The sequence below is a fragment of the Myotis myotis genome, unplaced genomic scaffold (assembly GCF_014108235.1).
Source record: "Myotis myotis isolate mMyoMyo1 unplaced genomic scaffold, mMyoMyo1.p scaffold_m19_p_3, whole genome shotgun sequence".
Taxonomy (NCBI): Eukaryota; Metazoa; Chordata; class Mammalia; order Chiroptera; family Vespertilionidae; genus Myotis; species Myotis myotis.
The window spans coordinates 161,888,438-161,915,348 of record NW_023416335.1 but is presented as its reverse complement, the minus strand read 5'-3'; the positions used below and the strand labels follow the sequence as shown (position 1 = coordinate 161,915,348).

Sequence of the window (26,911 nt, the reverse complement as noted above, 5' to 3'; positions counted from 1 at the left end):
TTCTGTGCTTTCCCCGGACCAGGAATGTCCTGCACAAAGACTGGTCCACGATGGGGAGGCAGAACCCAGGCTGGGAGCCTGATGAGAACAGACATTATAGGGGCCCCATGAACTTTCTCTAGGACACGTGCAGGGGGCCATGCGGTGAGGAGGCCTATCTACAACAGACACGTGGTTTTTTAATGTGGCAAGTGACTTGTACACTATTGGGGTGTGATGTGCAGTTTTTAAGTCTAATTTGTATGGGTCCACGTTTATTCCACAGGCCACTAGCAAATTGTTCATATGTAGTTTTCCCATTTACATAACCACCTACCTTTTCACCCCAAGTTCCCAAGTTCCCCAGCTTCCAGCCCCAAAGGCGGCTTATTTGTTCTCCCTCAAAGGAGGTTCCTCCTCTCAGACCCACAGAGCAGGTTGAATCATCCTGATTGCTGTAACCTGTGACCAGTTAGTTTATTGGGAACAGACAAGCCCAGAGGCTCTTTGGCAGAGACTTGGATCCCTGGGAGGGTGAGGCTTCTGTGGAAGCAGCCCTAGGGGCGGGGCCTCTGGAGGGATGGGGTCAGCCCAACACCTCCTCCTCCCTCAGCCCCTGAGCCAGAGCCTCAAGTTGGCCGGTCAGCCCCCCATCGCTGCAGCCAGGAAAACGCATTCATATCAGACCCAAAGCAAGAGGGAGTAAAGGGAGAGGTGGCTGTCTACAGAAGTGGGGGCGGGGCTTGACTTCTTTGAGCAAATAATGTCAGCTCTCAATTGTCCCTACATCAAGTGAAAATTCCATGTCCCCTTGCCTTTGTTCTAGGCGTATCTCCACCATCAACGGCCAATGGGAGCTCAGGGAAGAGACGCATTTTCATAGCGTGAGCTCAACATATTTGAGCAGGAAAACCTAGGGCTAAAGGCCACCTATGGATTCTGTGTTAACTGAGAGGGCCTGGATAGGTCCTGAGTGATCCCCAAATCCTGGCTTTGGAATTCAGAATGGGATTTTGGAATATCTCCTTTTGACATTTGCAATAGTGCATTTTTTAGGTGGGTGTTAAAAGAAGTTCACTTTTCTTAGGTGCATGAGAATCAGAGGTAAGGGAGGTGGGAACCTCCAGGGTTCGGGGGAGGCTGGCTTTGTGGGGAAACTTCCATGATTTAATCCGCAAAGCAGAACTGTGATGTGCGCAGTTGGCCTTCTCATCCGCAAGAGAAGTGGTCAGTGGCTGTTGCCATTCTCTTGGCCACACTAGGGACTGACTGTCAGCAGTCTAGGGGGCATAGCGATGCATTCTCTTTCCTTACATCCCACCGCCGCCCCCAGGGCCTACTTCAAGTCTGCACACAGATAAGTAAAAATGACTGATGTGATGGACCTGAGGAATGGCTCCCGGGGAAAACCTGATACAGGAAGGTGAGGTTTGGAATGTCCTGGTGTGCTGCCCTGGTAAGCGTGGGCGACATCCAGGCTGAGGGCTAGTGCCTTGCATCCTGGACTCCCAGCCTCTGAGGCAGTGCTAACACTTGTGGCAGGAGGAGCTGCCCCCAGTCCCTAGCTTCATGCTGGAGCAGTCCGGGCGCCCCTGTGGCTCACAGGGGATGTAGAGTTCACCGGTGCTCATGGCGCTGCAGCCCCCACTGCTCTTGAGGCCGCTGGTGCAGTATTCGGTCCTCAGCATGGGCGTGCTGACCACACATGGCTCGTACAAGACCGCACCTTTTGAGCTGCTCACAGCTGCGGGAATAGAAAAGATGCTCAAGGCCCCGCACTGCATGACTAAGGGCATTGCCCCGATCCCTTCAGTCAGGCCATGCCCCCCTCTTGCTGCCACCACCTGTAAGGAACCCTCCCCTCTCCCCACCCCCACCCCCAATTCCCACTCCAGCTACAAGTGCCTATAAGGTCCCCAACCATTCTCTATTCCCAGAGCCCTGACTTCTGTTTCACCCTCTCTGTTTCCACTTGTCTGAGCTGCTTCAAATCCTCTTTCTCCAGAAAAGCATCCCGTTGTCAGACCTGCTCCTCATTCTGACTCCCAAAGACTTAGTTGCCCTGCAGGAGAGCTTCTCCCTCTGACCAGAGGTCCCGGCAGGAGGCAAGCCGAGGTCTGGTCAGGAGGTTGATTAGCCCCCAAGACCCCAGAGCCCCAGAGATGCATCTACTCACAGATATTCACAGGCCCAGTGCCTTCACACAGCCTGGGGTGAGAGGAAAAAGACACAAAATCACTGTATAGAAGTAAACAAGACCAATAACTCTAGTGCTCCCCTCTCCCCCACTTCTTCTGTCCAAACCACAGACCACATCCATGAGAAGGACCCTCAGACTGTGAGCTGTTCTGGGTTTTCTATGACTGCGGGATGGGCTATAGCAACAGCAACCTGAGGACAGAGAGTATCCACACCTGGGGCCCACTGTTGACTAACCTGTGCTCCTCGCCCTCCAGCAGGCGCCTGTAGGTGGCGATCTCGATGTCCAGGCCCAGCTTGGAGTTCATCACCTCCTGGTACTCCTTGAGCAGGCAGGCCATGTCCTGCTTGGCCTTCTGTAGGGCGGCCTCCAGCCCGGCCAGCTTGCACTTGGCGTCATTGAGGGCTGCCTCACCCTGCTGCTCTGCCTGGGCCACAGCAGCTTCCAGATTGCAACGCTGGGGGAGAGGGCACAGAGGGCATTATTGGGGGGTTAGGGGCCCTGGGCTGACTCTCAGAGAGAACATGGCTAGTGTGAGATAATAGAGTATATATACACAGAACTCCTAAAACCCTTGTGATTTCCTAAGTGATAAGAGCATTGGAAATACCTTTTGTTCTAATATTTGGTTTTGGACCCAGAGCTCCTAAATTCCTTGGGATTTCCTGAACGACAGCGGTGTCTTTTGTCCTAATGAGTGACTCTGGGTGGGCCTCTGGGTGGTGCCTTGGTGAGGGTGGGTCAGAGAGACCAAGCCATGATTACAAGCCTGGAATTTTCAGTCTCACCCTCCATCCCCCAGACTGGGGAGAGGGGCTGGAAATAATATCACGCCCACATGAGGAAGCCTCCACAAAAATTCCACATGTGGGCTTCCGAGGCTTCCAGGTTGGGAAACACAGGGAGGGGTTGGAACAGTGGTGCCCTCAGGGCACGGAAGCTCTGCGCCCCTTCCTACATACCTCCCCTATGCATCCCTCCCATTTGCATGTTCATTTGTATCCTTTATCAGCTCCTTTTATTACAAACTGGTAAACAGCAAGTAAACTGTTTTCCTGAGCTCTGTGAGCTGCTCTGGAAAATGAATCAAACCCGAGGAGGGGCTTCTGCTTTACAGCAGATTGGTCAGAAGCTCAGGTGACAACCTGGACTTTGGGGCAATCTTGAGGCACTTGGGGGAGAGCCTTACCCCGGTGGGACCTGATACTCTTCCCAGGCAGTGTCAGAACTGAGTTACATTGTAGGACCCCAGCTGGCCTCACCTGGGCTTTGACATTCTCGATTTCTTGCTGCAGCCGCTGGATCAGCTTGTTCATTTCCTGGATCTCATTCTTGCGGTTGCGGAGGTTGTCACAGTGGGTCCCGGAGATCAGCCGCAGCTCCTCATACTGCGGGACTGAGAGGTCAGAACCCTGGGGCCTTGCTGTGGTCCCTCCCAGCCCCCTTGCTCACTGCCTGAGTCTCTCCTCCAATGACTTCCTGGCTCAGGCGCTCCCTGGATTCTCACACTTGCTCTGTTCCCCATCCCGTCTCCATTTCTGGTCAGTCTCTGAGGTCCTTTTCTGGGCTGCTCCTTAGTTCCTTCTCACCTCACAGCCCTGCACAGTCAGGCTTATTAAAATGTCCTCCAATCTCCAAGCTCCCCTCCTCTCTGTTTAGCTGTTCTGAGGCTTGTCGTTTTCTCTCTGCACCAGAGCCCAAAGGTCTCCCTCCCTTTTAGATGTCCCTCTGGACTTTAGAAAGGGTTTCTGTGCTCCGTCTGGGATGCCTAAGAGACAGAGGACTGAGGAGAGACTATGTCAGCCCAGGGTGAGCACGATTGTATATTCTCCTCCAAAGCAATGGGAAACAAAATGAAACGTTCCTTTGACATAGGGGTGACTCAGTTGCCATGTTTCTTTTGCCCTTTGCTCTTCCTTCTGCCTGAAATGAGCATGTGGTATGACAGTCATCTTGAGACAGGAGGCAACCATGAAAATCAAAGCAATGTGAAGGGTGGCAGAACAGAAAGCTATAAGGAGCCCGTGTCCCTGAAGGTGACATAGACCCCCTGGGTCATCGTGGGTAGTCTATTTCTGTACTTCAAGTTATTTGAGAAAAAAAGTGAAAAATGAATTTAACTATTTAAAAAAATTTGAATCCTCACAGTTAATTATAATTTAAAAATAATAGAATTGACTTAGGAAGATGGGAAACAGATTGTTTTCTCTGAGCCACTTGACTGATGAGCAGCCCAGGAGAACAGCGGGAGGAGGGACCAGCCACCTGGTGTGGATGGGCCACAGAGTCCCTGGGAGCTGACTTCAGGCCAGCGTTTGATACCTTTGTTCCAGGGCAGAACCTTGCTGGAGGCATTCTCTGGGCCCCATTGCCTTCAGAAAAGAAGTCCAACGCACTTAGCACAACTCTGAAGAGTTGCTGCCATCTGGCCCCATGCTACCCCATCCAGCCCCATCTCCTTGTGGTGCTTCATACTGGAACCTCACTGTCACGCTTCTGCATCCTGCTCGGCTGCCCCTCAGCTGGACGCCCCTCCCCTCATGCTCGCTTACTGCACTCGTGCTTGGCCTTCAAGGCCCAGGTCAACACCGCTGCCTCTGCCTTTCCAGACACTTCCTGCGACCTTGCTGTTCTGTTTGGTTGGTTACACGTTTCTCTCCCGTGGACTGTCATCTCCTGTGCACAGGGATGGTCTGACTCCTAGTATCCTCATGGTGCCACACCCCTCGGTAAGGCCATCCTTCCCTGACTACCTTACTGGAAATCATACTCCCACAGCACTCCCCATGCTTCACCCTGGTTTATTTTCTCCGTAGCATGCATCACCTTCTAACATACATGTACTTATTTGTCTTGCTCGTTGTCTGTCACTCCCTGGCCCTGCCTCTAGAATGAAAGTGACACGAAGGCAGGGATTGCTGCCTGTTTTGTCCCGGTTTAGAATCCAGCATCTAGAACAGCGCTTAGCACATGATGGATGCTCAGGAAGCAGTTGTTGAATGAGTAAGTGGATGAGTGAACGAACGAATGAATTAATGGTGCCTTTCACAGATAGGGCAGGTGAGACTGAGGTGATAATATTTGTTCAATCAAATTAACCTTGGGGACACCAACTATCCTTATAGCAAGCCCCTAATTACCTAAGTCTGGGGCCACCTTAATCACCTTCCTGCTCCACCATTAGTAACCACTCCATGCCATTAGCCTCCCCTGACTCCTTGAAGCCCAGAGCCCTCTTTGCCATTATTGCCAATTAGTACTCCTTGAATTTATGTTGAGGGAGTCTGTGAGTAAATAAAGCTGGGGCCCCCTGGCACCCTGATGACAGGCCTGGGCAGCCTGTGGGGTCCACTCCCACACGTTCCGCAGGCACCTGGCCCGGGGCCTGGCAGAAACAACAGGGGCTAGGATTTATGGGGTTCCCTGTCTTTGTGACATGGCATGACTCTCTCATTATCTTCTCACCCACTTTCGGGGGAAGTGGTCTAGGGCGCTCTCCTCCCCCGGGCCTCACCCGGCACTGGTACCAGGCCTCCGCTTCAGCTTTGCTGCGGCTGGCGATTTCGTCATACTGGGCCTTGATATCAGCGATGATGCTGTCCACGTCCAGCACCCGGCTGTTGTCCATCTTCACGATGACCGAGGTCTCTGAGATCTGAGACTGGAGCAGGCAGATCTCCTGCGGTGGTGGGGGGTGGCGGTGGGGAGGACCAGTGAGCTCTTTGAGGATAAAGGGGGAGGACCTGCTCTGACCTTCCCATAGCAGCTTTGCACAGACTTTGTGGTGGCTGTGACGGGCCTTCAATCACCAACCTGCTCCCTGTCCCACTCCAGTTACACAGAGACCCGAGAGCCGAGGCCTGGGCGTCGGACTTCCGGGGTCTCACTGCTGAGAGCCAGCTGTCCCAGGCCGACTTCTCAGTCTGCTTGCCCTGAAATGTACCTGCTGGGCTGGAGCTCTCCCACCATTGTCCTCACGAACTGGCCCTGATCTACCACCTGTGGGCAGCGTGGCTGCAGGTACCTCCTCGTACAGGCCTTTCAGGAAGTCGATCTCCTGGACCAGAGCCTCCACGTTGGTCTCCAGGTCAGCCTTCATCAGGAAAGCCGTATCCACATCCTGTGATTGGAGCATTGACAACTGTAACCGGGGGCTGGGGGAATGTGGGAGGGCCACCCCTCCACCCGGGGGGCCACTCCCCGCAAGCTGGTGGCAGGTGACAGGTGTGGGACCCACCTTTCCTCACAGAAGCTCATGTGAAAGTGAAGAGGTCACAAAGCCGAGAATGGAGGGAGGGGTCCACAGCCCCAAGACCACATGCCTGGGCCTGGCCCCCTGTTGGGGAAGGGCCTGGAAGGTGTGGAGTTTAAAGGAGCCTTGAATGCAGTGTCTCTGCGCTCACTGTGTGGGGCTCAGGCCAGAAAGTACCTCGCTATCTGTCTGAGAGCTCGGGCAGTGGTTTTCGTCTTTTGGGGCTTGAGTTGAGAGTTTTTGTTTGGATTTGGCATCAGCTGCATGTCCAGCTTCTTGGGCAGGTGTGGACACACCCTGACTAGCTCTGGCCCCTGTGAATTAGGAGGCAGAAGCCCGGTCAACCACCACCCCTTTGAGCAAAGGGCGGGAGAGGAAATGCTGGCCCCCTCTTTCTCAGGGTCACTCAGGCTGGCACCGGGGCAGGAGGGGGAGAGACCCTTCTGCGGTGGGTGGACTCGTTTTGACACAGCCCAGTGGCTGAGTGTGCTGAGGCCCGCTGGGCCAGCTCCGGGGGCTTCCTCCCTCTCTGAGCCAGCTCCTCACCTTCTTTAAGGCCACGAACTCATTTTCCGCACAGGGCCGCAAGGCCAGCTCCTCCTCATATCTGGTGGAATGGGCAAGAAACAATGTTTGAGTCAACCCGTGGGCTTTGGAAGGGGCCTTGGAATCAGACCTGAGGGAAGGGGCCTTTGGGCACATCTGCCTTGCACTGACCGCATGCCCCCAGGAGTCGCCAGGTGCAGCCCTGTCTCTGGACACCTCTAGCTGCTCCAGCCATTCCAGACTGGTGATTAATACCATAGCCTGTCATTAGCCACATTGCCAGTTTACCCCACTCCCCAGTAGCCTGCTCCTGTGACGAATCATCCTCTGGGAAGTCCTTCCTCAGGCCAACTTCATTCTGTCTTGGTGCTGAGGAAGCCCACTTTATCTGATCATTTCTTCTGGGGGGTGGTGGAAGCTGGCGGCCTGTTGCTGGCAGAGCTGTCTGTGCGGGGTTGTTCTGAGAGCTGGTTGTAGTCACTGAAATCCCAGCTGCCCCCGTGCCCTCCTCACTGGAGAGTCCTGAGCCTGCCTCCTACCTGTAGCTCTGTTGCAGAGGTAGCAATTACCAGGTTACCAGACCCATAGGCACAGCCCAGCTATTTGCTATAGGTCCTCGCCCACTCACTGCCCCCTAAGGCAACGGAATCAGGGTCAAGAGGTACAGTCTGGCCAGAATGACTCAGTTTGAAGAGCAACTTTGATCCATTAAAAGCTCCACTGAGCTTCCTGACGCCCAGGCTTCCTCTTCCCCACAGTGCTCTGCTGCAGCTGGGCGCTCGCTGCTGGAGCTTATGCCCTGGTGTGAATCCCCTGGTGTCAAGTGCGAGTCCTGTGACTTTCAGTAAGTGACCTGGCTTCTCTGTGTCTCAGTTTCATATTCTGTAGAATGAGGATAACACTGGTCCTGGCTGTTGTGAGTTAACATATCACATGAGTTAATATCTGCAAAGTACTAAGTCTGACATGGGGTACGTGCTATGTCAGCGTTGGTTATTGTTGTTAAAATACCATCCAATGTCATCCTTCTGCTGTCCCACTTTTAAAATCCAGAGTCATTGTCTTCAGCTGCAAGCCAAGTCTCTGACCACTGTGTGTCTTACCCCTTGGAAAGGCATTGCTCCTGCTGAGAGGGCTGGCCTTCACCCTCCCCCGGCCTTGCCACACATTGCCTGTAACAGTCTGCTGGAGTTGTCTCCTCTAACTTGTCTCACTCTGGCCCTTCCTTGTCATCTGCTCCTGTCCTTTCTCCTTTTCCAAGGTCTACTCTGGACTCTTCTTCTATAAGAAGTAACTGCAATGAAACACATTCTTCAAGGCCCTGAGCAAATGGCACCTTCCCCAGGATGCATTCGTAGGCCCCTTCTGCTCTCTCATTCTCTTGGGATTCCTCCACCATTCTGGCCTGCACCACCTTGTAGCTATCGGTGTGTTTACTCAAAGGTCTGTGCTTACTGGGCTGGGGCATCTTGAGGGAAGGAGCCAGCCTTTTCCATCAATCATGAGTAGGCATGTGGTTGACACCTGCAGCAAGAGTGTCCCCTATGTGGCTCTACTCCATTGACCCACGTCCCTTCTGAACTGTTGCTCTTAGAATACTCACACCGTTTCTTGTTAATGGAAATGTGTCTCTCTCAACCTTCCCCCAGCAACATGTGCTCCATAGGATTCTGATCCTGGGAGAGACCCACTTAGGACTATTAAGCAATTTACTTGGGCTTCAGCTTCTTGTAAGCACTGGATCTACAAGCCTTCAAGGTCTTCATTAACATATGCTCATCAGTCACCTTCTCCTGCAGTGAGTCAGGACAGAGCTGCAAGTCTAGCAGGTTAAAGACCTTCACCAGGAAGAACTGGGCCAGGAGACAAGGGAGACAGAGGATCTGCTAGTGACAGGAGGGGTGAGGACTTCCAGCTGTGACCGAGGAGGGGTTGGGGGAGCAGGGGGGGGCAGAGTCAGGGGGTGAGAGGAAAAGTGAGATAGATTAGTCTGAATGTGGTTCAAAGAGATGATGAGAGGAGGCTTATGAGAAGAAAGAACAGAGGGAACAAAAGCTTGGAAGGAAGAGGGTTTGGGGATCTGTTTGGGGAATAAGAGGTAGTTCAGGAAATGCCAGGGGATTGGTGGAAGATTAAGTGGAACAGGTGGATTGGAGCAGAGCTCTGGAATGCCAGAAATGGCAGGAGAAAAGATCATGTTCTACTGAGTGGGAGGACGGGCCTTCCTTTGGCAGGGTGGTGGGAAGGGGGATGAAGACAAATGCACAACCTCAGAGTTTCTACCAGGTGCCACATGGGCAATATCCTAGAGGCTCTGCCTATGTTATCCTACCTTAGTGTTCTACCAGCTGTGAACCAAGTTTTAGGTTCCCCTGAAACTTTTTGTGGATGGGGAGACCAAGGCCCAGGTTGTTTACATAGCTCGCCCTAGGATCCCTGGCGGGGTGAAGTCAGAGCAGACTCACTTCTTCTTGTAGCCCTCCAGCGTGTCCTGGAGGCTGCAGAGCTCCGACTCCAGCCCGGCCCGGTCCCTGGCCACGCAGTCCAGCTGCTTGCGGAGGGTGCAGATGTAGGCTTCGAAGATGGGCTCCATGCTCTTCTGGCAGCACCTCTGCTGCTGCATGAACTGCCACTTGGTCTCCAGCAGCTTATTCTTCTGCTCCAGGAACCGGACCTGCAGTCAAGAACAGGATGTCACCGGGCAGCGGGTTCCCTGGGGACTATGGCTCAGAGAGAATAAATCAATGGTGGTGTGGCAGTGAATCAGTTTCGGCTCTCTCTTCTGACACACCACTGCCGATATGCTAAACTGACAGTCTCTGCATAGACTGGCACCTGAGGTTATGTCTCTGTGTCTCCCCCACCTGGGGGAGCTTATAGGACCCACCTTCCACCCAGGGGTTGCACATTGTAGTGGAAAGAACACTGCACCAGGAGGCCTGGGGCAGGTCCTCCTTCCAGCCCTGCCTGCCTCCACCAGCCTTGTAAACTTGTCCAGGCCACCCCATCCCTTTAAGCCTTGTTTTCTTTCCTAAAGCTCCTACTGGGGGTTATGCATAGGAAGCACTTTAAAGATCTTCATACTAATGTAAGCAGGTGACATTCCAGCTGGGAATAGTCAGGCTCTCTTCAGTTACAGCCCAGGGACACTTGGGGGAGAAGGTCCTATCAAAGGCTCTGTCCCAAGACTTCAAGTTTCAAGCTCTTTCACATGCTGCCCCATCCTGCATGGCTGCATCCCAAACAAGTCCCTGTTGCAGTAACGTGGTGAGCTGCTGGCCCCCTCCTCCATTTCTGTGCTTGGAAACCTAGATGAGGAGAAGCTGAGTGAGTTGACCATGGTCACCCAGCTAGTCGTTGGCAGAGGAAAACAGTCTCCAGTCCTCGCCCTGGGACTTTGCATATGGTGCATTATTTCCCAGGAGAACTGTAGGGGAAGTAACATGGCCCTACTTCTGGTCAACGCCATGTCACCAGGAGGCTTCCAGCCCCACAGAGGGTGGTGTGATGTTGCTGACAGCCAGGGCCCGTGTTCTAGAACTTACGGGTTTTGAAAATTAAACTGTGTGACAGTTCCCATTTACTAAAACAAGTTCCCTTTTGGAAGGCTTTTGCATGTATTACCTCCTTTAATTTTCCCACCATCATTCCCTTTCTTCCCCGCACCGTCCCCCGAGGCTGGTTTGCATGGGGCCTCAGAGTCACAGTCAGTAGTGAAGCCAACACCTGAGTCCAGGTCTCCTGATTTCTGGCCCAAGACTCTTTGCACTAAACCTTGGGGTCACCAGAAATGCCTGTTCAGGCCTTGGCATGTGTCCTGACCCCCAAGAGACTTTCTGGGGTGTGAGGACAGGCCCAGAGGCAGCTGAGGTTGACAGGCCAGTATAGTGCCTCCCAAAGATAGCACACGACCATCCCCGAAGGTTTTCAGAGTTGTGGCTCTGGGGTTGGCAGATATAAGACTTTGCTCATGACCACCTTTATCCCTAGCTCTCACTGCTCCACCTTCTCCTCATCACAGGCCTAAGCTGATGGCAAATTCCGAAGTCAAAGGCCCACCTCCAGGCCCAAGGGTCTTTGCTCACCGCTAGGCCCAAGGTTCTTGCCCCAGCTCAGGCAAGAACTGCTTAGAAAGCAGTTCTATTGTTAAAGCCTCATCAAGGCCTCTTAGGTCGTTCCTTTCAGTATCTATCATCGCTTTGGAAGTCCCTCTTGTAGTCTGACCTCAGGCAACCTTGGTAATTTTATCAGATAATATCCGGAGAGAGATATTAAAAACAAAGGATCTGCAAATAGAAATATTGAGTGCTGAGCCTGATCTAACCAGCTTTCAATGATTAGTGCTCATGAGTACAGGAGAGGCCCATAGATGAACTGGCTTCTCTATGGCCAGTCTTTTCCTGTCTCCTGGACCAGACACAAGGTGTTCTCTGCATCCCATGGTCCTGGACCTCTTACCTTATTGATGAAGGATGCAAAGCGGTTATTGAGGCACTTGATCTGCTCCTTCTCATCCCTCTTCACATTCTGCACAGTTGGGTCAATTTCCAGCTGAAGTGGGACTAGTAGGCTCTCATTGATGGTGACGGGAGTGATGCAGGCAGGAGCCCCACAGGTGGCCCCCACTCGGTATCCGAAGCCAGGAAGGCCACACCTGGAGGCAACCCGGGGCCTCCCAAAGCCCACGTTGCACAGGCTCCGTGAGCGAAGGCAGCCCAGGACCCGGAGGCCCCCGCCACCCCCAGGCTGGCATGCCCCCGAGCTCACTGCATAGTGGGTGACCCTCTGGGGGAAGACAGCTGAGCATGAGCTGAAGCTCCGACTGCCACATCTGGAGCCCTGCTGGTAGGATAGGCACGACATGGCAGGAATGAGAGGCAGAGAGGCAGGCCCTGATGGGGAGAACGGGAAGCAAGAGCTGTCAAGTCAGCTCAGCTCCCACCCTTTTATCTGGCAGGGGCTGGAGGTCTGAGCTGGGCCAGACCCCCAATCACCATTAAATCAGGTTTATGAGCTTGGGAGATTGGCAGCTCTAAGTACCCAGGTGGATAATTAGGGTAGCAAAGAGTTGAAAAAAGGAGCCAGTGGTCAGTGCTGGCGGCCCTATAAAAGTCCCATGTATCCTCCTTCCTTGTTAACAGGGGTGATGAAAGGGGCATATTCAGAGGGTCAGTCTCAAGGAAAGGGAGAGTTGGGACTTTATGCCAGTCCAAGGGAAGGGGCATGAATTACATTCCCTGGCTGCCCTGGCTCAGAGGCCAAGTTGGATATGCTTGAGGATGCTCTCTTTCCTGAAGGATGTTTTTATGTTTCTGCAGATGCTCCAGACCCAAGTCCCCTAAGGACTTCTAGGGGATCCTGGGAGTTTCCAGGGCAGAAGGGTTTTAGGTGGGAGAAGCCCTCAGGCCAGCCGGAGTCCTGTCTCTGGCTCCCTTAATCTCCTGTCTCCCCAAGGGCTCCTGAGATAAAAGACTCCAGACACCGAGTCTTGTCTCTAGGGCCTGTTTAGTCCAGAAAGGCCATAGGGGACTCAAGAAGAGCTGCCTTGTGCTTGAGGAGAGGAGAGGAGAGGAGAGGAAGGAATGCTTTCCCCCAAACATGCATCGATGTCAGCCTTTAGGTTGGGGTCCATGTGGCTGTTTCTTTCCCTTCTTACCCACCCCATCCCAAGCCTCCCTGAGGTAGACAAAGCCTGCTCTGGCCCGAGGACATCTCTGGGGACAGTCGCTGCCCGCAGGAATTGTTTAAGTGTATTTGGGATAGAGGCCTTCTCCCTAGCATCCAGGTCACAGCTCTTTGAAGATGCTCCAACTACTACCCCCATTCTGTTCCCTCCCTCTTTCCATCAGTCCCATCAGTGAAACTGCAGCTGTGGCTAATGGGTCTTTCCCTTCTACATGTGACTTTTTCTAGGTCAGAATCAACTCAATAATAATAACAGTAAGAACATTTATTGGGTGTTTACTCTGTGCGGGACCACCCTGACTTCTACATTTATTATCTCATTTAATTCATATACTAGTAATGTCACCACGATGGAGTTTCTAGTTTACAAATAAGGAAAGTGAGGAGCAGAGTGGTTAAACTCTGCCAAGGCTGCATCAATCCCATTCTTTCTGATGTCACTGTGCTCTGCTGCTCCTTGGCTTCCACGCCTCTAGATTAGGAGACTGGAACTCAATCAGAAATTCTCAGTCTAACTGTGACATTTCACAGTGTCCCCTTTTGCGGAGTCTTGACTTTGGTCCCAGCACGCTGAGGAGGGAAGATGGGGGCTGGGGCAGGTGAGGTTTGTCATGAGACGATGGGTGATGATGGTGTTGGTCCTGTGCATGGTGCAGCGGAAGGGGATCTCACTGTGCCCTGTAGGAAATGTCACAGAACTGGTCCCTGGAGGTGGTGTTAGTGTGGATGGTGATGCTGAGAAGCCAGACGAGGGAGTAGACTCCCTCCAGACTCTTGTCAGAGGGAATGAATGAGATAGTGGGCAGACCTGCGAGACTGGGTTCACTGGGGCAGTGCAGACACTGGAGAGCATCCTCCGGACACATCCAGGCCAGAGCATGGTCTCAATGACCATGTTGGACTCCCTGGAACCAGGACCAGAGCTCTGGGGCAGAGAGTAGGGTAGTTCATTGGAAGGCACCTGCTTCTGGAGAACACCAGGTCCAACGTTGCCCTTTGAATGTGAGATAAGACAGACTCGGTCAACACCCAGAGAGCTCGGTGATATTTTATTGAAGCTATTTCAGGGAACAGGCAGGTACAGGGAGCCAGTAGTAGAGAAAGGTTTGAAAGGATTATCATGGGAGTGACTGTTCTCAGAAGCAGTGGACGCTCCTGTCTTCATGCTGGCAGCACGCAGCCCGTCTCTCCTCGCCTTGTGAGTGCTTTTTTTTTTTGAACACATGGGAGGTGTGTGAGGGTTTACAAGTCTTCTAGCTAAATAGGAAACCACCTGCGATGGCCACCTCAATATTTCTGTGCCTCCGCTGCTCCCCTATTCCACCGACACCCTATTTCTGCTTCCTTCAAGGGGCTGAGCAAGGCATCCTCAGGGAACACCTAAGGAAGAGCTGCCTCGCTTCTGAGTCTGCTCTCTTGGGCCTTCCCTGTAGGGCAGGGTGTTTGATGGACTGACTGCTTTCAAGAGTTTCAGTGGCTAAAGCTGCGGATGGGCAACGCCACAGCTAGACATTTCAGAGACAGGAGTATAGAAGAATGGCCAGGAGAGAGAAAGAGCAGGGACTGTATTGCCAAACAGAAAAGAGGGGAAGTGAAAGGAAGAAAAGAGAAATAAGGAGAGATGAGGAGGGGCGCGGGGGAGAGAGGAGAGGTGGCAGAGGATGAGTAGAAAAGGTCTGAGGGGGGAAAGAGAAGGTGGAAAGAGCAGGGTAACAAAGGGAAGAAAACTTTCCAGAAAAGAGGTGATGTGGCAGCACAGAGGAGGAGAAGTCCTGTGCCTGTAGGTCACTGCAGGAGGGCTCTCCTTGGGCAGTTCTAGGACAGGCTGATTGGGTTCTTTCCCATGTGTGTCTGTCGTAGGCACCTGGTGCTGAGCTGTCTCCCACACCTTCACGTGAGCCTGCCTCCTCGCCCTCAGCATCAGGACATTTCTGTTCAGGCCCATAATTCTAATGTTGGCTTAAATGAAGCAGATTTGGGAAGAATGTGGCTATAAAATATTATCAAATGCAGCCCTGGCCATGGAGAACGTTTGGATTCTTGATACAAGTATTTCATTCTCCTATGAATAATCAAGAGTTGGCAATGTTTTAATGGGTGTTGATTTCTCTCTCAAATAGTCTGCTGGTGGTGGTTGTCAGGGGTAGTGGCTGGCATCCTGGGTGAGGACAAGAAGGAAGGAGGTGAGGAGGCCATATGTGGGCAAGGCTGGCATTACTTCCTGGTCTCAGTGGCCTGCAGGAGAAGTGTCTGTCTGTGTGAGAAAGCTCACGTGAGAACTCTGGCCTAGACTGCACTCAACTTTCTTGGCGCACCAAGGTCAATTCTAAGCTTCCCATGAAAGACTGTGGTTACAGTGGACCTGTCTCAGACAGGAGGAGGGAGACCCAATTGCATCCCCGCTCTGGAAGCTACTGAAGGGCAAAGTCCCACCCAGCCCAGGTCTTGGCTCAGAGCAGTTGAATCAGCGTTAGCTAGAATGGATGCCCCTAGCCCCTGGAAGGCCCTGGGATGGGGAGTGAATGGGGTCCCTCTGTGGGGGCCTGTCTGGAAGCAGAGGGATGGACAAGGTGACCCTGGAATGCACAGGCCACTTTCCCACTCCCTATGTGAACTACTGCCAGGATTGACTTTGTGCAGGGGGTGTCAGCAAAGCGGCAGGCCTTGGGGCTGGGAACTGGGAGTCTCGTGGGGTGGGGTGGGGTGGGGTGGGGGAGGCAGCAGAGGCAGGTGGGGCTTTTTAGCTCCTATAACTCTTCTTGGTGGACGACGTCTTGGAGATGATGCGCATGCTGGAGGTGCTGCCACCCATGTTGCGGCCACTGGTGGAACTGAAGCCCCCGCTGCCACTGCCATAGCAGAGGCCGCTGCTGTAGCCGCTCCCGCCCACACAGAGGCCGCTGCCCCCGCTGTAGCCTGTGCCTCCAGAGGAGGAGACCACGGCTGTAGAGAGAAGGCATGGGTCACACTGGCAGTCTCCTCCCGTTTCCCAAGACCCACCCTCCCTGGGTCTGGTGCCCATGGCACTTCCTCAGGGCACAGGAATCTCCTCAGTCCCCCAGGAGCAGAGTCTAAGGGTGGGCATGAGCTCCCCGTCCCCATCGCATGCTGCTCAACATGAGCATCTGCACAGGACATCACACTTTTCAAATGCCTTCACAGCTGCGACCACATTGTCTCAATAGGCCTGAGAGGACACTATTACTTTAAGCACCCCCATTTACAAAGGAGAAACTAGAGGCACAAAGAGATTGAGTGGCAAGCCCAAGGTCACCCCTGCCAGAAACCAAGGCCTTAGGCTCCTAGGCTGTGTTCACTCCTCATCTACACCAGGGGCTCTCACTGAGTGAAGGCCCCACACTGTGAGGGGGTCATAGACTTCCAAGTTGGAAGAGGCTGGAGGCCATTCAGATGACCCTCCCCAGGAGTTGAGTCCCTTCTACAGCATCCTGAGTCTACCTCTGCTCAGATGCTTTCAGCAACAGGGAGCTTACTATCTCTAGATGCAGCTCCCACAGCCTGTCAAACATGTGACATCCCTCTGAGTGTATGTTTCTTTAGGGGAATTATTCTAGTTCCTTCTATTAAGCTCTCCCCCATCCTGGTTCTCCAGCCTCTCTAATTCGGTCTGACCCACATGGGGCCCAAGGGATTCAACTTCCCGGACACAGGACTCCATGAATGCCACCTGCTGGGACATTATGCGAGATGATTCCTCCCCATCTCCCTGCCATTGCCTGAGGCCAAGCCAGGCCAGTCGCTGCTCTGCTTGTTCCATTAATTTGCTCGACTTTTTACATTTAACCTATCTGAGAACCTCTTGTCAGTTGTGTGAGTTTGAATCCCTGCCAGAACTAGCTGAAAAATCAGGGACCCATTGCTCTGCTAGTAGACCTGTCCTGTAACTGGGGTCCCCTGGGGCCTGGGTGGAGTCATTCCTGTGGACATATGACCCCACTGGAATGGGCCCTAGGTATGAGAAGTCATCACAAGTCTCTCTTGACCCACTGGGAGGAAGGGCCGAAGAAAAAAGGGGTCTCCACAGAGCCCCTAAGAGGGTCTTAATGACGTCCCTAACCCACCCTGTTCATTTTCTAGTCATCAAGTCCTTGTTAGTGATGCTCTTAGCTTCCACTTTGTCTCCCACTTTCCTATCATCTCAAGGCATTTACTCACAGATGTTCACGGGTCCGACACCTTCTCCAGTGAGTCTGTTGCAGGTGGGAGAGAAAGAGAGACATTTGCTGAGACTTTAAAGAGCCCTGGGTTCTTTTTGTTTAGAGTCAACAGCACAGAGCACTTACTGGGTGCCAGGCACTGTGCTTACAAGCTTTCCATTCATCTCATTAGCCTAAGGAAGTTAATGCGAATCTGTCAGGGGGCATCTAGGAGATAAACCCAGTCAAAATATGTAGAGGAATGGGGAGAGGGACCCATGCTCACTAGATAGAGAGGGGCAGTTAGATTTGGGCAACACAGAGCCCCTGAGGCTTGTCCCAGGTGTGGCCTCATTTGTCTTAGGGTCTGGGCAGACATGGCCTTGCTTATGGTCTTCCAGGTAGTCATGGGCTACTTTTCCCTGACACCTTCCCCCTTGGTCTCCTGCCCTGGGTCCAATAGGAGCTGTGGGAGGGGCTGTGATCTCAGGAGGCCTCCAGGGAGCACCTGTGTTTTAACCCTGTTTCTACCCTTGGAATTTCTCCCTGGGGCTTGACACTGTGGGGCTCTTGGCCTCTGTGGCAATACTCTAGTGCTCTGGTGGAGTCTGTTTGAGCTATGGTGGGAGGAAAAGGTAGCCCACCTGCACTCCTCGCCCTCCAGCAGCTTCCTGTAGGTGGCGATCTCAATGTCCAGGGCCAGCTTGACATTCATCAGCTCCTGGTACTCGCGCAGCTGCTTGGCCATGTCCTGCTTGGCCTTCTGCAGGGCCTCCTCCAGCTCGGCCAGCTTGTGCTTGGCGTCCTTGAGGGCCAGCTCCCCACGCTGCTCAGCATCAGCGATGGCGGCCTGGAGCGCGGCACACTACCAGGAAGACACAGGAGTTGGTGAAATCCACAGAGAATGCAGAAAGATGTGGGCTTCAGGTTAAAAAGATGGAGGGCATTTTTTTAAATGGACTTCATGCAAAGGAGGCTGGAGCTTCATCATATTTAAAAATAAGATTAATCTCTGTCCCCCTTGGATAATTTGGGACTTAGCCAGGATAGAGACAATGATTTGGGAGGTCCTTTTCCACACTGAATGTCTCTGGATAGTGGATAAGTAAAGCTGTTCAAAGTTTTTCTTGGATGCCTCCAGAGGACAGAGCCCTTCCTGGAAGAATTGATGTTGGACAGAATTCAGGAAGAAGGTTATAACACCCCTAGAGAGGCAGGAGACCACCTTCCTGGGTGGTCATTCATCTGACGAGGCTTCACTCTGCATGGGCTGAGTTAAGACCAGGCCTAGGTCTGCCTGGGTGCAGGGACTTAGATGGGATGACCTCTGGGAGGTCAGTCCTACCTGCTTCTTCAGGTTATCAATCTCAGAGCGCAGCCTGTGCATCAGCCGGTTCAGCTCAGAGATCTCCATCTTGGTGGTGCGGAGGTCATCCCCGTGCCGGCCAGCAGACCGCTGCAGCTCCTCATACTGGGGAGAAGGAGAGGCAGAAGGCAGGCAGATTCAGGCCAGAGACAAGGAAGCGGTGGTTTCCCAGGGCCCAGAAGGCTTTCCATATGCCACTTGGAGGCCCCTCCCTCTCCCACCCCATTCTCCATCAAATCCATCCCCATCTTCCCTGGCTCTGCTCTCACTCTGTGTCTACAGCTCCGCACCACAGTTGGACCTTTCTTCTTGGATCCCATCTTTTGTCCCTCTCCCTTGGCACCAGGTAGCTCATTCTCAACCTGTAACTCTCTGCTTTTAAAGCTCCTTTGTGTTTGTTTTTCTTGCACCACATCTCATATCCCCAGTGATTCCCCAGCTCAGTGTTTGCTCTAACCTGGAAAATCTCATTGTGTGGCCCAAATCCAACCTTTGTCCCCGCCTCCCCTCAAGGCCCTCAGCTCCAAACAGTTCCACCTTTCTCCTGTGGTTCCAGGAGGCTCAGCCTGCCTTTGTTCCCACCCTCCCTCTCTCATTCCTCCTGACACTGGTGGCTGGTACTGTCCAGCTGTCCCTTGCCTGTCTTCTACAGGGTGTTGAAGGTGTGTCCATACTCCTTGGGGCAGAAGGACTAACTACCTCTTGCCTTCATATGGCTATTCCCCCAGTGTAGCCCAAGAATAGTACAGAGGGTAAACCCCAAGCTGAACTCAGATCTCTTCAACCCCATCAGATTGGGGCATATGAGAGGACAAGGCTCTTATCTAAATTGCCTTTGGAATCCCAGTTCTCCACAATTATTTCATGGACTTGATGTTGACACCTCACCTTGGTCTGATACCAGGACTCAGCCTCGGCCCTGCTGCGGTTGGCGATGTCCTCATATTGGGCCTTGACCTCGGCGATGATGCTGTCCAGGTCCAGGTTGCGGTTGTTGTCCATGGACAAGATCACAGAGGTCTCAGAGATCTGGTCCTGAAGCTGAGCCAGCTCCTGTGATGGGGTCCAAGTGGGAGAACTGAAGCAGGGTGCAGGTGTGTGTGTGCATGTACTTGTGAAAGCATGTGTGTGTGTGTGTGTGTGTGTGTGTGTGTGTGTGTGTGTGTGTGTTGTATGCATGTGTGTTGGGGCACTGTGATCAGGCCCCTGGAACAGATCTTGGTATCAAGGGCAACACATGCACTGTTAGGGTGTAGCATCCTGCTAAGGTCTAAAAGGGCTGGGAAGGATATTAGGGAGGTCACTGGGTTTACTTCCATACTTTATCATCAACTCATCACAGATAACTTTAGCTGCTCCGTCACTCCTGTTGCCAAGGGAATGCACCTTGTTGTAACCTGCCAGTGCCATGATGTCTCATGTTCTGAGGAAAAGAGCCTTTCACACTAAATAAAGAAATCATCTTGTGAAATAAACTGAGTCAGAAGGAGCCAGAAAGCTTTGCTACATCTCAGTTTTGTTTCCCAGCTTCGCTCCTCCCAGCTCCTTGGGGGCGGGAAATGGACACAGCAGAAAGGGCACCAGACTGAAAAATTCAAGTCTTGGATCTTCAAAGCAGGTTAGATAGCATCTCTGTCCCAGGGAGGAGCATTAAATAGTTCATTTTGATGTAGGATGATTTTTGAAACAATAAACACACAATTAATTTGTTAATGATCACTCCTCAGATTCCTCTAGAGCAGTGGTTCTCAACCTTGGCTGCACATTAGAATCACCTGGGAATCTTTTTAAAATCCTGATTTCTGGGCCTCATCCTCTGGAAATTCTGTTTCTTTGTTATGGGGTGGGGCCACAACATTAGTAACAAAGAAACAGAACTTCCGGAGGATGAGGCCCAGAAATCAGGATTTTAAAAAGACTCCCAGGTGACTCTAATGTGCAGCCAAGGTTGAGAACCACTGCTCTAGAGCATTAGTTTAAAAAAATATGATTCTCAGACCAGCAGCATCACTGTCACCTGGGAAGACTGGGCCCCACCCTAGATTTGCTGAATCAGAATTGATGTTTTATTAAGACCTCTAGAAGGCATTGTGAAATTTGAGAATAACTGGTCCAAAACATAAATCTTAAAAAATAACCCATCCTTTCTTTATCAACAATTGGTACATACATTTCCTGCTTCAAGAAATTATTGTTTTGTTGCTATGTCCTGCAATTCCCCATGTGGTTTGTTGGATGGACATTGAACCCATCCAAAGACACAGAGCTAATGATCCTGTCCTTAGAACAACATGACCAACTTCTGTTGGGCACAAACATATGTAACCCCCTGGACATATCGCCTGTCCTTACCAGGCCTACTTGGAGGCACACAATATCTGCTACACTCTCTCCCTGACATCACTGATCCCATCTCTACCCTCTCCCTGTCACTCCCTCTACTCCACCCAACTTGGCCTCTTCTTTGTATTTCTGGGTCCTCAGTTCCTCCAGATTTCTCTTCAGATATCACCCACCATCTGACTTGCCACTGCTCCTTTTGTCATGTTTTTATCATCCGTGGTCAAGGTTAAATTTCTCACCTCACCTGACTCACAACTACCAGATGGAAACTCATTTCCTCTCTAGGTAGGGAAAGTAGCATCTGCTCCATGAATTCCAACCCAGGGATGGGGTGGGGAGCAGAGAGGAGATCAGAGCAGCAGCTTGTAGCCTCTGTGCCCCGCTGAGGCCCCCAGCCTCGAGCCCCTCTGAGGGGGCACAGTGGGCCCTACTTACCGCTTCATAGAAAGCTTTCAGGAAGTTGATCTCGTCCATTAAGGCGTCCACCTTGGCCTCCAGCTCTACCTTGTTCATGTAGGCGGCATCCACGTCCTGGGCACAGAACAGGCCATCACTCTGAGTCTTACCCAGTCGAGGTTAACCAGCTCCTCTGTCGGGCGGGAGAACTTCAGCTCCCAGGAATGAAAGCAGTGCTTTATTCCAGGCTATGGAGTGGGACTGGCATGGGAGGGGGTCTATTCCCTGAGGACCAGGGCTCTCAGGGAATGCCCACTAGGTCGTCAGCTATGCCACCTCCATGTGGTGAGGACAACCCCATCCTGAGCCTCTGAGCTCTCCCAGCCTCTCCCTGAGGCTCTTGGTGACTTCTCCCCCTCCTCATTCTCTCCACCCCTTCCTCCCCTCCATACACCACTGCTCCATTCTCCTTCCTTCAGCTCAGCTCCTGGCTGATTCTTCCCTCCCTCTGTCACCCTCCCCAGCCCCACTAAGCAGGAAGGTCCACAACTCTATGAAACTGATCCCTGTCTTGTGCCTGTCTCCCGAGCCTGCCTTGACATCCCGGAGACTCAGCTCAGCATAAGGCTCATTTGCTTCACCTCTCACTGCACTGGACTCCACATGGGGAGGGGGCTGGTGTCGGGACTTATGACTTGGACTTTGAAGCCCTGGGTCCTGAATATCTGGATAACCTGGGGCAATGTGCTTAACCTCCCTGATCCTGAGTTTTCTCACTTCTAAAGTAAAACCTGTTCCCAAGATTGGTTGCACAAATTAAATAGCCTTGTATGCAAGGCCACTAGCTTAAGTTGCAGCTGTCACTCCTGGAAGGGGCTGCCTAAGGTTTAGAAGGGAGCATCCCTGTCCCCTCACCTTCTTGAGCACCACAAACTCATTCTCCGCCACTGTGCGCTTGTTGATTTCATCTTCGTACCTGTGGGAAGGGTCAGACGTGGACTGATGTTAGGCACAGGGGCTCTGGGAGTGAGGTTAACTGGAGGGCTGTAGGTGGGTAGGAGATGGCGGGTCTGCAGAGCAGACCTAGAAAATGTGCTGCTATAGCAGAGCTCTCCTGCCACACATGTGCCCCCCAAATCCCATATCAACCAACACCCACTTACCCCTTCTAAACAACGCCCAAACCCCAAATAACAACAACAACAACAAAACCCAGCCCTCATTCTTCCTGAGCTTTTCACACAGCTTCGCTCCTTAGAGAGCTTAGGTCCCACGAAGGGGCATGCATGTTTCCTTTTATACCCTGCGGTCTTGTCCCAACCCAAACAGAGGCCATGAGGGGAGGAACAGAGCGAACAGTAGGAGGCGTGCAGTCCTAGGCCTCAGCGGCTTCTGCACCCAATGATGCCCTCCTGCCTCTCTGTTCCGTTCTCAGCCACATTGACCCTGGCCTAGGAAGCTGAATCTTCAGGCTAAGAGGAGCGACCCACCCCCCTCTCCAGTTTCCTCTCTTCCCCTAGGCAGCATCCTCCTTGCTCACTGATCTCTGGGGTGACCCATTTTCTACCCAACCTGTCTAAGTAGTGGGGAGTCCCACCTGCTCAGTGGCTCTGAAGGCTGTGGTTGGGCTTTGTCTCCTTGACCTTCCAGCCCAGTAACCCCAGGCAGGTCACTCAACCTCTATAGATGCCCCTCCCATCTATGAAATGGCATGTCGTTATTTTTTTTTTTTTTAAACCACAAAGCACAGTCCCACACGATGCATATAACCAGATCTACCCTGCTTTTTTATTGCCTCTGCAGTCCAGTAGGACCTGAGACAAGCCTTTTCCTGCCCGTTGATTTATTTTTCCTTATTATTTCCTTGCATAGCCTTTTCACTAAATATGGACATCTGTTCTTCACCTAATTCCATACTGTCCTTGGTCTCCTGTGCTTCCCAGCTCACAGGCCCTCTGCCAGAGGGGGAGCACCAGGTGGTCCTGCACAGGCCTCTTAGTCACTTGCCACAGGAACATCACCGGCTATTAACTAGGAGCACATGCTCCAATACTCCCCCAATTACTCCTCTGTGCCTCTTTCCTTCTCAACATTAAGCTTTCATCTCTTCCATGAAGCCCTCTTGGATTGAAAACCTGTTACTCCACATTTGCACACATATTATAAATTATCCATTTGTATTTGCTTTTCTTGTCACTACACACATATACCTAAACATCAATACAATAAAATAACTGACACTTAGTAACAATTTACTATGTGCCAAGCAGTGGGCACCCTACCAAGTAGTTTACATGCAAGTTTTGATTTAATATGCTCATACTATTAATATGCCCTTTAACAGGCAAAGGGCCTGGAGCTTACAGAAGTTAGTTTTCTTTAGGTCTTTTAGCAAGTAAGTGGTTGAGCCAGGATCCTATTGCCACTGACTAGATTCTATACTGCTGTCCAATAGAACATTCTGTGATCATGGAAATACTCGGTACCCACATCCATTAGCCATGTGTGAATTGAGCACCAGAAATGTGGCTAGTGAGATTGAGGAGCTGAATTTTAAATTTTATTCCATTTCAATGAATTTAAATTTAAATAGGCAGATGTGGCAAGTGGCTACCATATTAGTGCAACTCTAAAGCCTTAACTCTTACTATGTTACACACACAGTAACTAAAAAAATGACTTATTTTGTTTGGACCAAGACAATTAGAAATAAATTAGAACAATAAAAAGAAGAAATTACTTATGTCTATAGGCACAAGATACTATATGTTTAATGGTGTGTGTGTGTGTGTGTGTGTGTGTGTGTGTGGTTCCAGGGCAAAGGCAGCATGTATGGGTCTTTCCCTGCCCCTTGGCCAGCATTGGGGCAAATGCATGGACATTATGTAAATTAGCAATGGGACTGAGTGAAACAAATGTAAGGGTGAGATTATATAGGCTTAATTCTTAACTCACAAGTTGCCACTCATGTCCAACATGAATGAGTCAGTCACTCTCTCAGAGCCTTATTTTCCTCAACTGCAGAATCTTTCAGGTTGTGTATATCATGCTCTCTGTGCCCATGTTAGTTATCATCCTGTATAACCCCAGCCCTTCCCCAAAGCCCTAGGGTCCCAGTTCATTTTCCGAGTAACCTCGGTGCCCAAAGTGTGTCCCATTTCCCCACTGAACTGGGCACTTGTGGAGGAGCTGACTGAGTGTCCACTCACTTGTTCTTGAAGTCCTCCACCACATCCTGCATGTTCTTCAGCTCCGTCTCCAGCCTTGCCCGCTCCCCGCCCAGGCTGTCCAGCTGCCGCCTCAGGTTGTTGATGTAGGCTTCGAACATGGGCTCAATGTTGGCCCTGGTGGTTTTATGCTCCTGCAGGAGGCTCCATTTGGTCTCTAGGACCTTGTTCTGCTGCTCCAGGAACCGCACCTGCCCCAGTCAGAGGTGAGAGACTGTGAGGGCTTCCTTACAGCAACCTCCCAGAGAGCGCTGCGATCCAAGACCCTCCAACAGTGCAAGGGGTGGGGCTGTAAGACCTCAGAGTCCAGGTAGCAGGCTCCTTCTCATCATTCTCAGCCCAGAAGGTAGAGAGGCAAGCAAAGATCAGTGTGATGGGGGAGAGGTGGTGATTTGATTTGGAGGTGGGAGAAGCAAGGAGGGCCAGAGGGACTGGAAACTGTATGACCACACCAAACCATGCTGATGTGTCTTAGGTGAAGAAAAGAACACTCCCCCATCACATTACTGGGTGAAATTTTGATTCCCATTAAATGGACAGGAAGTTCTTAGCAGAACATTCAACCTGTCTATTTTCTTTCCAACATGATTTCTCAAGATCTAGACTCTGGACTCAGTTGCCCACACCCTCCAGGAATGCTGGAATGGGTCACTCTAGAGTTGTATTGAAGGAATTTGGACACAATCCCACCCGTGTCTCTCTAGCTGTGTGGCCTTGGTAAGCCCTTCCTCCCTCTGCTCTCTCAGGTCCTCTGTGCTCCTGTGCTACAAATTCGGTTTCCTTGAATTGCACTCATCTGCCCCTCAGCCTGGAAAAACATGCAAAAACTTTCTCCCTAAGCAAAGTCCTTTCACTGGGAGCAGCTGGAATGACACACAACCTCAGAGAATGAAGGAACAGAGCCTCCAAGACTTTGGAGATGGCAATTTGCCTGCTGAGGGTCTTTGACAAATGCACCCACCCCACCAGCTTTCTCTTCCATTGCAGAGGAATGAGGGCAGTTCTGGCTCTAAGTCCCTCCCTAGTTACCACCCTTTGGTTCCTATGTGCCTTCCTGATCAATCTAAAATAGCATTTTTTCCCCTCAGAGCCAGGCTCCTGGAAATCTCACAGCTGTTGATGCAAACACCAGGCCAATTTTAAACACATGGGTGATAAAATTGAAGAACCACTGCCTCAGTGGTTAGGTTTTACACATTTAAAGATCTGGGTCCATATGATGAGGCATTTATAGACTGTTAGACCTGCAAAGGCATCTCAGAGTCCATCTATCCAACCCAACTGAGGCCCAAGAACTTAGGGATTCTCCTAGCAGTAGAGCCAAAAATGAGACCTGGGTTGGTTGTCTCTTTAGCACTTTCTTCTATATCCCAGGTGTGGAGTCTAAAAGATCCACATTCTTGAATTGGTTCTTCCCAGACAAAAACAACCAGCTCAGGTGTGAAGCAGGGGTGATGAGGCAAAATAGAATCCAAAATAGAATTATATCTTTCCCCAAACTGGAGAAATCCCTAGGATTCCAGGCCACATAGCAAGGGGGGACCCAGGGCTGAAGTCACAGCTTTCCTCTCTCTAAAAGAAAAGAGTAAAACACTTTGAACAGCCCCTGGCCAACCACCCAGCTTCTCAGACATGCCCAAATCACCAGGGGGGTTGTCACAGAGGGCTTGCCCCTATTACAGTCGGCAGGAAAAAGTGACCTCAGCCCACTTCTGTGGACCGACCTTGTAATCTTTCTTTCCTTTATCTCCTTCCCTCCAAACAGATGCCCTTTCACTATCTAATTGTAAGCCCAGTACACGATCACAATCCATCAAAAGAGCAATGTCTTTGCAGTGGGTCAGAAAGCTCAGGAGCTTGGAGGTAGACATTTTTCTGCTCCCACCTCAACAAAGTGGGAAACCACCCCTCCTCCACCCTGTCAGCAGTCTTCCCACCCCAGGATCACAGGTCTTGGGCAAGACACAGTTGACCTCAGAAAAGCACAGAGAGCAGAGATCCCCCAGCGTTTCTAGTGGGGATCCCACTTGCCTCTCACCTTGTCGATGAAAGAGGCGAACTTGTTGTTGAGGGTCTTGATCTGCTCCCGCTCCTCCTTCCGCACCCGCTGAAGGGAGGGGTCGATCTCCAGATGCAGCGGCGTCAGGAGGCTCTGGTTGACAGTGACCTCCTGGATGCCCCCAGATCCAGGCATCATCCCACCTCCATACCCGCTGCAGGCTCCTACTCTGTACCCTATGCCGCCAAGACCCATCCCATAGCCAGCGCCACCGAAGCTGCCCCGGCTGGAGCGGTAGCCCCCACTGACGGAGATTCTCTTGCTGCCCCCAAGGCCATGGAGACTCCTGCTTCCAAAGCCACCCCCAAAGCCACCTCCAAATCTCTTCCCGCCTTGGGTCATGGAGACAGAGCTGAAGCTGGTCCGGGAGCCCGGGAGGAAGTTCGCTGAGGAAGTACTGAAGTTCCGAGTGCCCCCTGACTTGATGGTGATAGAGGATCGTTGGGCCATGGTGGGAGTTGTTGGCAGAGGGTCAGAGGAGCAAAAATGTCACAGGGATGAGGAGGCTTCAGAGTCTAACTGTCCCAAAGTCTCCTTGGCTTTTATCCCCTTAAGAACTGGGCTTGGCCGGAGAAGATCACAGACCACTGTGTTGAGTTCATCTCAATGGCATGTCTGGCCACGGCCCATCTTCCTGCCCCGCTAATAATCATGGGAACTCCCTACCTAGGGCAGGACTGGGCCTGGGCATTCGAGCCCTG

The 26,911-nt window shown here is 51.9% G+C and overlaps 2 protein-coding genes across 2 annotated transcripts; both read right to left on the bottom strand.

Moving 5' to 3' along the window:
- Nucleotides 1–12,228, bottom strand: KRT82 (keratin 82). The gene is made up of 9 exons (XM_036301480.1): nt 11,436–12,228; nt 9,443–9,651; nt 6,978–7,038; nt 6,204–6,299; nt 5,694–5,858; nt 3,442–3,567; nt 2,416–2,636; nt 2,156–2,187; nt 1–1,723 (listed from the first exon to the last, which is right to left on the bottom strand). The coding sequence occupies exons 1-9, from the start codon at nt 11,838–11,840 to the stop codon at nt 1,506–1,508; spliced, it is 1,533 nt and encodes a 510-aa protein (XP_036157373.1). The 5' UTR covers nt 11,841–12,228; the 3' UTR covers nt 1–1,505.
- Nucleotides 12,229–13,692: 1,464 nt separating this feature from the next.
- LOC118650886 (keratin, type II cytoskeletal 5-like) lies at nt 13,693–26,692 on the bottom strand. Its single transcript, XM_036299384.1, has 9 exons — nt 26,190–26,692; nt 24,134–24,342; nt 21,840–21,900; nt 20,964–21,059; nt 19,074–19,238; nt 18,165–18,290; nt 17,464–17,684; nt 16,839–16,873; nt 13,693–15,605 (listed from the first exon to the last, which is right to left on the bottom strand). The coding sequence occupies exons 1-9, from the start codon at nt 26,658–26,660 to the stop codon at nt 15,403–15,405; spliced, it is 1,587 nt and encodes a 528-aa protein (XP_036155277.1). The 5' UTR covers nt 26,661–26,692; the 3' UTR covers nt 13,693–15,402.
- Nucleotides 26,693–26,911: the final 219 nt, after the last annotated feature.

What these genes read in the sequence shown, in the direction of transcription:
- LOC118650886 (XM_036299384.1), bottom strand. Translation starts at nt 26,660, where the DNA reads ATGGCCCAACGATCCTCTATCACCATCAAGTCAGGGGGCACTCGGAAC. An exon ending in AGTTTGTGGTGCTCAAGAAG is followed by an intron (nt 21,060 to 21,839) that starts GTGAGGGGACAG and finishes TTCTGTGCCCAG; the next exon opens with GACGTGGATGCCGCCTACAT. An exon ending in CTGGAGGGCGAGGAGTGCAG is followed by an intron (nt 16,874 to 17,463) that starts GTGGGCTACCTT and finishes CACCTGCAACAG; the next exon opens with ACTCACTGGAGAAGGTGTCG.
- KRT82 (XM_036301480.1), bottom strand. Translation starts at nt 11,840, where the DNA reads ATGTCGTGCCTATCCTACCAGCAGGGCTCCAGATGTGGCAGTCGGAGC. An exon ending in TTGCATCCTTCATCAATAAG is followed by an intron (nt 9,652 to 11,435) that starts GTAAGAGGTCCA and finishes TCTTGACTGCAG; the next exon opens with GTCCGGTTCCTGGAGCAGAA. An exon ending in CTGGAGGGCGAGGAGCACAG is followed by an intron (nt 2,188 to 2,415) that starts GTTAGTCAACAG and finishes CTCTCACCCCAG; the next exon opens with GCTGTGTGAAGGCACTGGGC.